The sequence below is a fragment of the Melospiza melodia genome, chromosome 10, assembly GCF_035770615.1.
Source record: "Melospiza melodia melodia isolate bMelMel2 chromosome 10, bMelMel2.pri, whole genome shotgun sequence".
NCBI classification, from domain to species: Eukaryota; Metazoa; Chordata; class Aves; order Passeriformes; family Passerellidae; genus Melospiza; species Melospiza melodia.
The window spans coordinates 8,006,323-8,018,400 of NC_086203.1; the positions used below are offsets into that span (position 1 = coordinate 8,006,323).

General features: G+C 40.6%; 1 protein-coding gene across 1 annotated transcript in view; it reads right to left on the reverse strand.

Annotated features, from left to right (window-relative positions):
• Window positions 1–10,549: 10,549 nt before the first annotated feature.
• The window catches only part of NUP210 (nucleoporin 210), a 49,842-nt gene continuing 48,313 nt past the window's right edge, over window positions 10,550–12,078 (reverse strand). Inside the window, exon 40 of the mRNA XM_063164365.1 lies at window positions 10,550–11,949. Coding sequence (XP_063020435.1) covers window positions 11,849–11,949 — 101 coding nt within the window. The 3' untranslated portion in view covers window positions 10,550–11,848. The remainder of the gene's footprint in view (window positions 11,950–12,078) is intronic.

Genomic DNA, 12,078 nt, shown 5'->3' on the forward strand with positions numbered 1-12,078 from the left:
CAAAACCTCCTGCTCCTCCTGGCCCTGCAGGGCTCTGCTCTGCACAGCTCAGCACGGGGAAAGGGCGATTTCCTGGACGTGTGTTCACGTGCTCAGATGGGGCTAGAAAATTAAAATTAAAAAAAAAAAAAAAAAATATATATATATATAAAATAAAATAAAAAATAAAATAAAATAAAATAAAATAAAATAAAATAAAATAAAATAAAATAAAAAATAAAATATAAAATAAAATAAAATAAAATATAAAATAAAATAAAATAAAATAAATAAAATAAAAAATAAAATAAAAAAATAAAATATAAAAAATAAAATAAAATAAAATAAAATAAAATAAAATATAAAATAAAAAAATAAAATAAAATAAAATATAAAATAAAATATAAAATAAAATAAAATAAAATAAAATAAAATAAAATAAAATAAAATATAAAATAAAATAAAATAAAAAATAAAATAAAAATAAAATAAAATATAAAATTAATAAAAATAATAAAATAAAATAATTATTAAAATAATAATTTAATATTAATATTAATATCTATATCAATATTAATATTAGTAATAACTTTTGTTGTTATTACCATTATCATCATCCTTATCACCATCACCATCATCATTATTATTATCATTATTATTATTATTATTTAGCCAGGCACAGTGAGTAGGGCACTGCCAGAGCTCCAGTGCTGCTCCTGGAGCTGAACTTCGGCACTTTCACGTGGAAGTTGGTGTTTCATCTGTAATAATAATAATTTTTAATTTAATTTAATTTAATTTAATTTAATTTAATTTAATTTTGTTTTGTTTTATTTTAAGTTTGAAATGGGTTTATTGACCGCTGGCAGGTAAGGAGTTTCCTCAGTGGCTCTGGCCATATTTCAGCCCTGCAGGTGCATTATTCCAGGGAGCTGCTCGGCGCTGTGTCCCTGCGTGGCTCCCTCCTCTGCCAGCGTTCCCGTTTGCACTCCTGCTCCTCGGTGTGATGGTGTCACCGAGCTCTGCTGCTCTGCTCTCACACAGGTTCTATTTTCAGCCCTGCCTCTGCCCTGGCAGGGCCTTGGACAAATCATCTCTGTGTGCTGCAACCTTCCCAGAGATGAGATAAGGATAATAATTCTGATTTATATCACACGTGGATTCTCAACAATAGAGTTCAAAACACTTCACTGTTCTATATCAGCACTGAAATAGTGCTGTGGGCTCCAAAACAGCCCCTCCTTCCCTCCTTTCTGCTCCACACAAAAATCCAAACATGCAGGTCCTCAGCTGGGAAGCTTTATAGGTTTTGTTATTTCATAAAATGTAACTAACAGAATATGCAAATATTAATGGTTACTTTATGGGGAGGGCAAATAATTGTATAAAACAGTTGGGAGATGATGGTCTGCAAAGTAAAACATAGTGCAAAGGAGGGAGAAAGAGCCAATTCCATGAGGGATCATGAGTGAAATCTAATTGTTCTTCTTGGGGATACACTTCTGCAAAATTCACCTAATGCAGTACTGCAAGATAAAGTGTGTTACAAGCTTGGTAAGCCAAGTGAAAAGATATCAGGAGCAAACAAAACCTGCTTCAATGCCTGAGACAAGGCTCTAAGCTCTCTTTGGACATTGCTGAAATGAATTCTCATGGTTTCATGTTTAAACTCCCATTAAATTAAAAATGAGAAGCTATTTATGAACTTTGAATAAATGCTTCTGCATTTTTACCAGTGACCAGGATCCAAGGGACAATGCAAATTCCACAGCTGCAGGCAATCAAGGCACCAGCAGCAAATTTGTCTCCTTGCACATGTAAATCCATGGAATGCACTCAGTCACCAAGTGTACCCACAGATTTACACAGTCACACTAATCAACATATACTGGAAAAAAAACCCAAAACAACAAAAACCAAAACCAGACTAAAACTTTATTCAGGAGCATTTGTAGATGAGCAGCTGCAGAGTTGCAGACTCCAGGCTGCAGGCTCTGAGGGAGGACACCCCTTCTCCTTTTCTCCTTTTCTCCTTCTCCCTCTTCTCCTCCTCCTCCTCCTCCTCCTATCCATCCCTGGAAAGCAAGAACAGCTTCCCACAAGGGCTTTGCCACCTTGGGAGGGTAACACTTGAACTCCTGCTGCAGACCATGGACCCTCAGAGGCCCAGAATGGTTTGGGTTGGAGATATTGGACTAAGGTATTTTCTGACCCAGAGATGGGGTAACTGAGAGGTGTTTTAAAAACTTTTGATTTTATTTTTAGCCTTATCTGAAGGGTGAGGTAATACAGATGTTATCATTCACGCTATTACAATTAGAAGCTAACTATTCTTTAATTATAACTCATTATAAGTATTTTTTGGCTTATTAGTTTTTGCTACACTATGTTGTGCCTCAAAGTCAATTATTTTTGTAGATCTACTCTGTAGATCTTGCTACAATGCATCTTTCATAGTTTTATTTCTCCACAGCATCTACTCTGATTTGTGAGGCCGTCCTTTGAAACTCGTTTCTAGTTCCATTTCTGTCCCAACAAAGTCACAGGAGGAGACCCCAGAGCTCATCCAGGGGGCTCCAAGCCCTGTCCAGGCTGTGCACAGCAGCAGGGACTGAGCAAAAGGAGATTATCTGAGAGTGCAGGCACAAACCAATGGAAAGGCTGCTCAGTTAGGAGCCTCAACAACAGGCTAATCAAGATGATAAATTCCTGTGATCTGATCATTCAGTCACTCACAAGAGGTACAAGAACACCAACATCTCTGTGGATCTGAAGCATTCAAAGAACAGTGACTTAGCAGTTACCTGTTCTCACAGACAACATTCCTAACATTCATTAGCACTGAAAGTATTTTAAGTTAGTTTTTATTGCTTGAATTCAGCTGCATAATGTGCTGGGGGTTTGAGCAGCTGCAGGTGCTGGGAAAAATATTCACTTTAAATATTTTATTTATCTGCAATGAAACAACCTAAAAAATTAATAACAGACTTAGCACAGCCCTATCTGTTCAGGCAGATGGAATGAGAGACATTTATAATGATAAGAGAACTCCTGAAGCACAACTGAACACACAGTGCTGGAGACCTGGTGTTTAAGAACTTTATGGTCAGATTCCAGCAGCAAAACCAACTGGCTCACACAAAGATTCACCACTCAACCTGAAAGATGATGCAGAATTTAAGACAACTTGCAATTTTTAAGTTAGATTACTCACAGGAAACCTTCCTCTCCCTCCTTGCTGTCCTCTCCCAGAGCTTTATTCCACACATGCAGGCTCTCACAAAACTGGGAAATGCAGACATAATTCCCTTTGCCAGTGTCACTGTGTTATGCAAATCTAGTGATGCAGTGAAAGTTGTCTCCTAATTCTCTGTGTCTCATTTTCATGCATTGCCCAACACCTTCAGTGCTGTGCTTTGGGGCTTCTTCTCAGAAGCCCTGAATTTATTTCACTTTCAGAGATTTTTGCCTTCTCATGTACTTTTACCTAAATGAGAATTCTTTAGGAACTTGCTTTAGGAGATTCTTTCCTCTCTCATCAAAGGTTAGCTCCAGCTATTTCTAAATTTTGGCTTGTTAGTCTTAACTGGAACTATTCCAATCCTCCACAAGCCTAAAAGTCTTCATCTACTGAGCCTAAGAGGCAAAAAGCTTTGCTTTCTCTTGCAGAATTTAATGTGGAAAGATGTGAGCTGTACAACTAGATTATTCATATTTTACAGAATCGTAGGACCAGAGAAGAGTTTGGGTTGGAAAGGACCTTTAAAGGTCATCTAATCCAAATCCCTACCATATAGCTTATAATATATAATAATATAATATTGTATCATGTAATGGCTTGCCAAATCATATGAAGAAACATTTTTGTGAGTGCTCTACCAATTCAAAAATCTCCAAGTTGATATGAACAATTTTAAAAGGGGCCAGACTGAGAGTTCTGTGGAAGCACAGCAGGTGACACAAGGCATTTCCCATGGGGTTACCAATTCCCTGGAGCAGGAGGTGCTGCTGCTGGACTCTGGGACACTACAAAGCTCCTCCCAGTAAAAGACAATTGCCTGATTCCAAGCTCACAGGGCTCCAAGGATGTCTCATTTAGACATTGAGAGCTTGCTTTCTGCTGCTGCCTGCCCTTTCTAGAGCCACGGCTGCCTCAAGTCCTGGTTTTACTGCTGATATTGTTTCATTTGACAAGAGGCTTCACCTTGAAGATTGTTCAGCAATAAGAATGGAAAAATAAATATTTAGGGTCCTATTCAACAGTGGGTTCTATATATAAAGTGGTTTATTTTGTTGCTGAAACCAAAGAGATTTTACCCACGATAGCAATCACTAATCATAACAGCAGGATGCTATTTGAAGATAAGCCCACATGCAAAAGCCAGAATGAGCTGTGACACATTTACAATAGCATTCACAAAAGGCTTTCTGCTCTGTAATTCTGCCTGCTTTGTTGTGGAGCACACTCAATGACTTTTAAAATGACATTTGACAGATTTCATGAAAATATGTGTTCATCCCAGTACACAGTCCGGCTCTGTCAAAATAGCTGCACTTCCACCTCTGGGGCAAATCAACCAAAGCCCAGAGAAAGCTTCCTTTAGCAAAATGTTAAACTCCTCTATTGGGGTCTGAATGACAAGGTGTAGTCATTGAACAAGGCTGCAGAGATATTTGATCAGTCTGGAGGACACAAAGCCATCACTGCTGGGCTGTCAGAGTGTTATTTCCTAAATGAAGTGCTATTTGCCAAAAAGCCCTGGATTTACAGGGTTGGGGAACCAGGTGCTGCTGTATCATTAGATCAGCTCACCTGCTAAGGCAGAGGGAAGAGTGCTGCTGACAGGTGCAGGAGGAGCAATGCCCAGAGGATGAGAATTTGTGTACACAGAGATGCTGAGCTTGGGCAGGAGGCCAGAACCAGGCAGAGCAGAGACCAAAACCCTGCTTGGTTTGGAAGGAAAACAGCTCCTCCAAGGGCTTCCTGAAATACCAGACTGGGCAAGCACTGATCTCTGCTCTCAGGGACAGGAGCAGGGAAGGGCTGGAGCTGTGCCAGGGGAGGCTCAGGCTGGAGATGGGGAAAAATCCTTCCCTTCTGCCCAGAGGGTGCTGGCACTGCCCAGGGGATGCTGGCACTGCCCTGAGGCTGCCAGAGCTCAGGGATGCCAGGGGTGCCCAGGGTGGCATTGCTGGGGAGGCTCTGCAGGGCCAGGGTTGGGCTGGGGGATCCTTGGGGGTCCCTTCAGCTCAGGATATTCTGGGATTCTGTGAATATGATTTTTATCTAAGTCACATGTCTAAAGTTCACCCATATCAAACGTTCCACAGTTAAACTCTGACCTGGGGCAATTTCCAAGTGCACAAACAGGCTGCCTTTCCCTGCCCTCCTCTGTTTAGGGGGGAAACTTCACTGTCCAGGGCTTTCCACACCATCCACTCCTGTGATGCACTGCTGGAGCAGGATTCCCCTGGGGAAATACTACCTTGAAAACACCTGATGTGTTGCTACCCTGCTTTTACTGTGTCTCATGGAACAATAGCTTCTCTTATGTCAGTCCTGCTGCTTGGTAAGTCACTGCACTGAAGGTGTATTTACAGCGGTACCCAGCTCTCCAGCCCTGCAGGCTGGTCAATCACCTGGGGCAAGGACACAAAGCACTTCAGACCTTTCCTAAACAGCGACTGAAAGAGTCAGGATAAAAGGAGAGAATATGATGAAGCAGAGGGAGCGATTTCTGCCATCGCTGCTGAGAATGTGAAGCTGTGATTTGCTAAGTCAGATCATGGAGTGAGCACTAACAGGGACCTGTGACCTTACAGCTCAGCACTGCTTTTTAACTTACTCATCATTCTGACATTTTGCACTGTCACTGTAACCCTAAATCCAAAAATCAGTCAGAAGTGTGATCTGTACCTTTGTGCTTTCAGAAGCACATTCAGTAAAACTGGAATTAAAATGAAATTTCTGTATCATGTTTAATGCTAAACTCCATTCTGCTCAAACAGCACCCCCAAGACAGCACTGAGCAAATTGTTCATAATTGAATGAAATAATTTGAGAGTGGTAGCAACGGCTGTCTACTTCTTCAATTATCTCAATTCATCAATCTCTTCCTGCTGAAGGAGGTGGAATCTCATACAGAGACACAAAAAAATCACACAGAAGTCACATTTTTTGTAGTAGGGGAGGAACATGGAAACTGCAGCAATGGTGGTGATAATTTGTGTAACACAGATTCCTAGAGCCCAGCATGTCAGTGACGCCTTATGAAAACAGCATGCCCAGAACTAAGGAGTCAGGCACCAAAAAACCTCAGTAACAGCAACAAAACCCCCACAAAACACTCCAGCTGACCTTTAAACATCTCCAGCAGACCAATATTTCTACAACACTATCAAAATAATCCTTCAGTTCAGCTGCTTATTTGGAATCCACTTCTGGCATTGCAAGGAGGATGTTTAGCCTTCAATGTTTGTGGACTTGCTGAAAATACTTCTTTGTTTGGCAATTTTATTAATTTTCCTTCCATGCAAGAACCAGCTGGCAGAGAGAATGCACCAGCTGGGGTCAGATGCTCAAGACAACAGAGTTCTTTTTCCTTCACAAGAGATCCTTAATTGTGCTAGAATCAAAGGCTGTTTATTTCTATTGGCCAGTCTTTACCCAGCATGAAATGAAATATTAATCCAGCGAATTAAGAAACCCTTAAATATCCACCAGGACATGGCCACAGCCTCAGATCCAAGGATGACCAGTGAGCTATGAGGAAAGAAAGTTTGGAAAGATAAAAATGCACAGGAGCAATGGCAAAGCACTGAGCCCAAATCAGCTTTATTGGCTGTGTGTGGTGGCTTGTCCAAACTCAGTGTGGCAGGAGAGCTCAGGAGCTGGGAAAGGCTGGAGCAGAATACTGAAACTCCAGGATTCTTAATATTCTTCTAAGGAGAGCTTTGACCCAGCTTCCACTAAAGACAGGCTGGTTGGCTTTTATAGTAAAAGATAATTGAAAGCAGCCCCTTCTATTATTTTTACCAAAAAAAAATAAAATTAAAAAGCACTTTTGGTGAGTTAGTACTTCAAATAAGCTTAGCCTGTTCAATGGCCTGGTGCCTTCTTAGCAACATTTTGGGAGATGTAGTTTCTTTGTTATCTTTGTACATTTTGAGAAATAATTCTTTTGGTGCCTCTTCTATTCATGACTCACTCATAATAACACAAGTGACTCATGCTGTCAAATTACAAGCTATTACTTTGGAAAATTATTTTTTCCCCTTCCTTTTGGATAAAATATGACAATTGTCACTATTTTGTTACTAAGGACAGCTTCCTACTACTAAAGAGAGTCTCAGAACTTTATTTTCTAAAGTAAAGCATATGCCACAAAAGACAAAAGCATCTCCCACCTCTTGTCTCTCTCACAGATGAACTCATGTGAAATAGAACAATTATTTAAAACTAGTTCCAGAACTTCTGAGCTTGTTGATCAGTAAACTGAATTTCAATCACCAGATTTTATCTAGACAATACTGCTTTTGTTTGATTTAAAGATGGTCCCTGTAAGCCATTGGCATGTGCTGGCCTAAAATTATTTACCAGGGCTGCCCTTGGCACAGGCAGCCTCAGGTTCTCTCTCCATTGCAGGGATTCTGGTCTGACTCTCCAGGGAAGTTTTGTGGTGCCTTCCCACCCAAAGTGTGAAAGGATGTCCTAGGTGGGAACTGGCTTGCTTGGAAATTAAATTTAAAAATGAACAAAATGTCACAAAAGAGACCTTGGCATATCCATAAGCACAACAGCTTGAAATAAATTTATTTATGCTAAATGCAAAAGTAAGGCCTGGGATAAAGCTTTGAACTGAGCAAAATGAGAACAGAACTTTCAAACACAACGTGGCAAGTAAGGAGTGAGAAGGGAAGGATGAACGATTGGGTGAATTGCAAACACGTACACAAAGTCTGCTCCATGGAAAACACAACTGCAGCTCCCAATCTGTCTGGGGATTATGGCAAAGCACTGAGAGGGAGCAGCACGCAGAGCACAGCACCACAGGCTGTGCTCAGGGCTGCAGATGGGGGAAATGGCAGGAAATAATTTATTAGTATTTATTAATGCCCTCTGGAGCAAGGCACCTGCAGAGGTGAACACAGCACCTGGGATGAAAACTGCTCTGGACATGGAGAGGACCAGAGGTGAGAGGGAAGATGTGGAAAGCAGCTCCTGCTGCTACAGCTACAGCTCAGTGCCATGGTGAGAAATGTGAATCAAAGAGAAAAATTAGTTTCCCATTCTAGTTTTAATTTTGCAAGCTTCATGAGAAGGTCCTGGGAAACTGTGTGCCAAATTTACACAGAGAAGTTGTCTCATTGAAGTTAACAGAGGAAAAGTCAACTCAGCTTTATTCAAACTGAAAATAAAGCAGAGGTTTTTGAGTTTTGCCAGTAAAACAAGTAAAAATTAGAATATTTAATATCACCCAAAGACCTAATGTCAGATAGTCATCACTTCCTAAATGCCTTTTGTCCCAGCTTAGGAATGGATGCATTTCCTACAAGCACAGGGGCTGTGCTGTGGAGAACACAGGCTGGAGTTCAAGGCCAACTATAACCTTAAACCTGAAACTGATACAAGGAAGAAACAGTTGAAAAAGGAATGGTTTTAATCAAATCACCAATACTACACAGAGTTAACACAGAATCATAAAGCTCAATACACAATACCTCTAGTTGCCTTACCTGAATTTATTTCACTTTCAGAGACTCCTGCCTTCTCATGTACTTTTACCTAAATGAGAATTCTTTAGGAACTTTTCCTCTCTCATCAAAGGTTAGCTCCAGCTATTTCTAAATTTTAGCTTGTTAGTCTTAACTGGAACTATTCCAATCCTCCACAAGCCTAAAAGTCTTCAAATTACCAATAATTACCAAAAATTACCAATCAAATCACCAGTACTACACAGAGTTAACACAGAATCATAAAGCTCAATACACAAACAATACCTCTAGTTGCCTTACCAGAGAAAAAACATTTTAAAAAAGAGGAATTAACTAGCTGGAGAGCACCCACCTTGCCTGTTAACCAAACACCATCTGTCTCCAGGGCTGCTCCAAGGAGAGTTCCTTGGGGAGGATTGCTGCAATCCCTGGGACACAATGAGACACAGCTGGGTCTCTATCTGGGGAAACTGGGATGGGGAAACTCCCCAAGCTGCCTGGGGAGCCCTGGGCTGAGAAATGGTCAGAGATGTTCATGAATGACTGAATCAACAACCAAACAGAAAGGTAAGAATGCCTTGCAGGGGTTAGCCAAGAGTAGACTTTAATCCTCCATCTAAACTACAAAAGGCAGCTAACATGGTGCCAGGAAAACCTTCACACCCTTCATTATGGTGTGAAGCAGCACACCATAACCCTGGCTGCCCATCAGGAGGGCCCTTTGCTGAAAAGGTGTGTGCAATGCTTCATTCATCATCTGCCTTGCCTTTTAAAGGGGGTAGATGGAGAAATAAAGATTAGGCTGTGTTTGGGATGTTGTGTTAGGAAGCAGATTGGCTTGAAGAGCAATATTGACTTAGTCTTGCTCACCTTAATCTAAGTGAGCAATTCCTTGGGACACACCTGCTGATCAGCTGTTGGCAGGCAGGGATTTTCTGGGTGCAGGAGTCAGCCTGGCACAGCTCAGACATTTCAAACTCACACAAGGCCTGGACCTTGGGACAGACACATTCCCAGCAGCCCTTCTCCCTCTCAGAGGAGAAAACTGTCAGGAACAAGCAGTAAGTGAACAGGGAGGAAAACCAGCATTAAATGCTGATTAAATTAAAAAAAATAATAAATCTTTACATTGGCAGCAACCTACTCAGAAAAATGTATATCCCCACATGCCCCTGGCCCCAGGAATGGCCCCACAGGTCAGGTGAGCTCCTCAAGGCCAAAGCCTGGCTGTTGCTTGCAGGAGGTTGGTTCCTGAGTCATACCAGTTCCCTACTTCATTTTTATTTTTTTTCCTCGCCAGGAGACTGCAACTACTTGCCTAAAGAAAGGAAATAAACAGCGAGCATTTGCTGAAGTACTCCCACCACTTGGAGCAGTTTGTTTTTCAGAACATTCAGTGCCAGATTGCTGAATGGGAAAGAGAAACAACAGGAGAGCAAAATCTCTCCTCTAATCATTTCTGAAGAGCTTATCAGAGTAGCACGGAGACATTCACAGCCCATTGGCCTCTTGCTGAATGCAAGTGGAAAAAAGATCACATTTTCCTTTAAAACCCAAATGAGCAAAATGGGAAGTTTGAACAAACCTGGAAAATTGAGAGCTGCTTCTACAGTCATCAGTGATTTCAGCAGGAATTGAAGATACTTAATGAAAACTGGGAGAAATCCCTGACAACAAATACTAGTTGAAAAACTGTCAAAATATTTAAAAACATTACATTGTTAGCAGAAGAGAAAATTAGGATTGGAGAATCGTGATTGCAAACACTGAGGAGCTGTAAGAAGTGAAGTTCAAACAACAGCCCAGTGCTAAATTCTAAACAGCCAAACCACAGAAAATTCCATCAACAGCAAAATAAAGGAATCTTTAAAAGCTTTATTAAATAATACAGATTTAAATAATATAGTCCAGTGCTAGACTTTGAACAGTCTAGCATACTGTTCATACTGTACCATACCACAAGAAAATTCAAAACAAAGGAGTCTTAAAAAGCTTTAATACAGATTCAAATTATTATCTACATCCAAACTGACCTTTTTAAGTAGTACTAGCACTTAAGGCACAATTTCTCCAAAACTAGCCAGTAAGTTGAACAAGACTCAGTACAATTCCATGTAACAATCCTTTTGTTTTTAACACTGTGAGAAACCAAAACTCTATGCCATGCACTGGGTTTGCATTCCATTCATCCATTTGCCTGCACAGTTCTGCACACAAAGTATTTTGCATGAACTATTTTATTATTTCACTTTCCTTATGGTCCTCAGGAAAGTTCAGACAGCCAGAATATTATTCACAGTTAAAACTGGGATGCTTGTTGTATGTAAACAGAACCCTTATCTGATAGCTGCAAACCCCTGCTTACAAATAAAAGCTACTGGGATGTGATTCTACCCTCAAAATAAAGGATTCCTAGCAGAAGAAAGGTGCACTTGTAAGGCACATGCTTTCACACTCCCAGTTCAGAAAAGTGCTTACAGTACCAAGGAATACTGCAGTTGTACCCAAAGGAACTCACACTAAGTTCTGGGTTTATTTTCTTTTTTTCCTTTTCTAATCGTTGCTGTAAAAAAACTTCTGAATTATTCACAGTTGTTCCAGCATTCCTCATGCTAAACCTGCATGCTGTGCTGGTGAATCCCAGTGTAAGGCTAAAAATAAGAACATTATCAGTGCAATACATTCCTGAGTTTTTGGAACTCAAAATAAAAAACAGTTCTTCGAAACATACAATCCTTCCAATTTTTGGCTCATATTTCACTTGTTTTTTTAATTTCCCTTTTCTTAAAAAAGCTAATTGGAAAGAAATCTAATTTTTTATAAAAAGTAAATAAATAATTATTATCAGTCTAACTTAGATATAATTTCTAGTTGCTTGAAGAGTGCAAGAAAGCCAGACTAGCATAAACACTGCTTTTTGTGCAGGCAGCAAAAACAACAGATAAGCTTTTGAGAACTGAAGCATTGCCATAAAAACAAACTCAAAGAGCCCTAAATGGTAAAAAAAAAAAATAAATAAATTAAGGAGCCAGTTCTATTCCAGAGCAAACCTGAATTACAGCCCGACTGCTGAAGCTCGCTAAGGCACTGGGTTGAACATTTCTTCTCTCTGCCGTGAGGAGGAGCGGGGCTGAGTCCCCTCTGGGCGCTGCCCCTAGCGAGAGGCGTAACCCGCGCTCCAGAGCGGCGCCGCGGGGCTGCTCTGCTTGCTGGAGGCCTGCGAGCTGAAGGAATGTGCAGGTGACACGAGGGAGCCTGGAACACGGGAAGGAGAGCACAACCGTCAGGCTCGGGAATGGTGGGAGAAGGAACAAACTGTAGCCATGATATTTTCTGAAAAATTCCTTCCTTAGGATTTTTTTCTCCTGAGAAGATGGGAGGCCT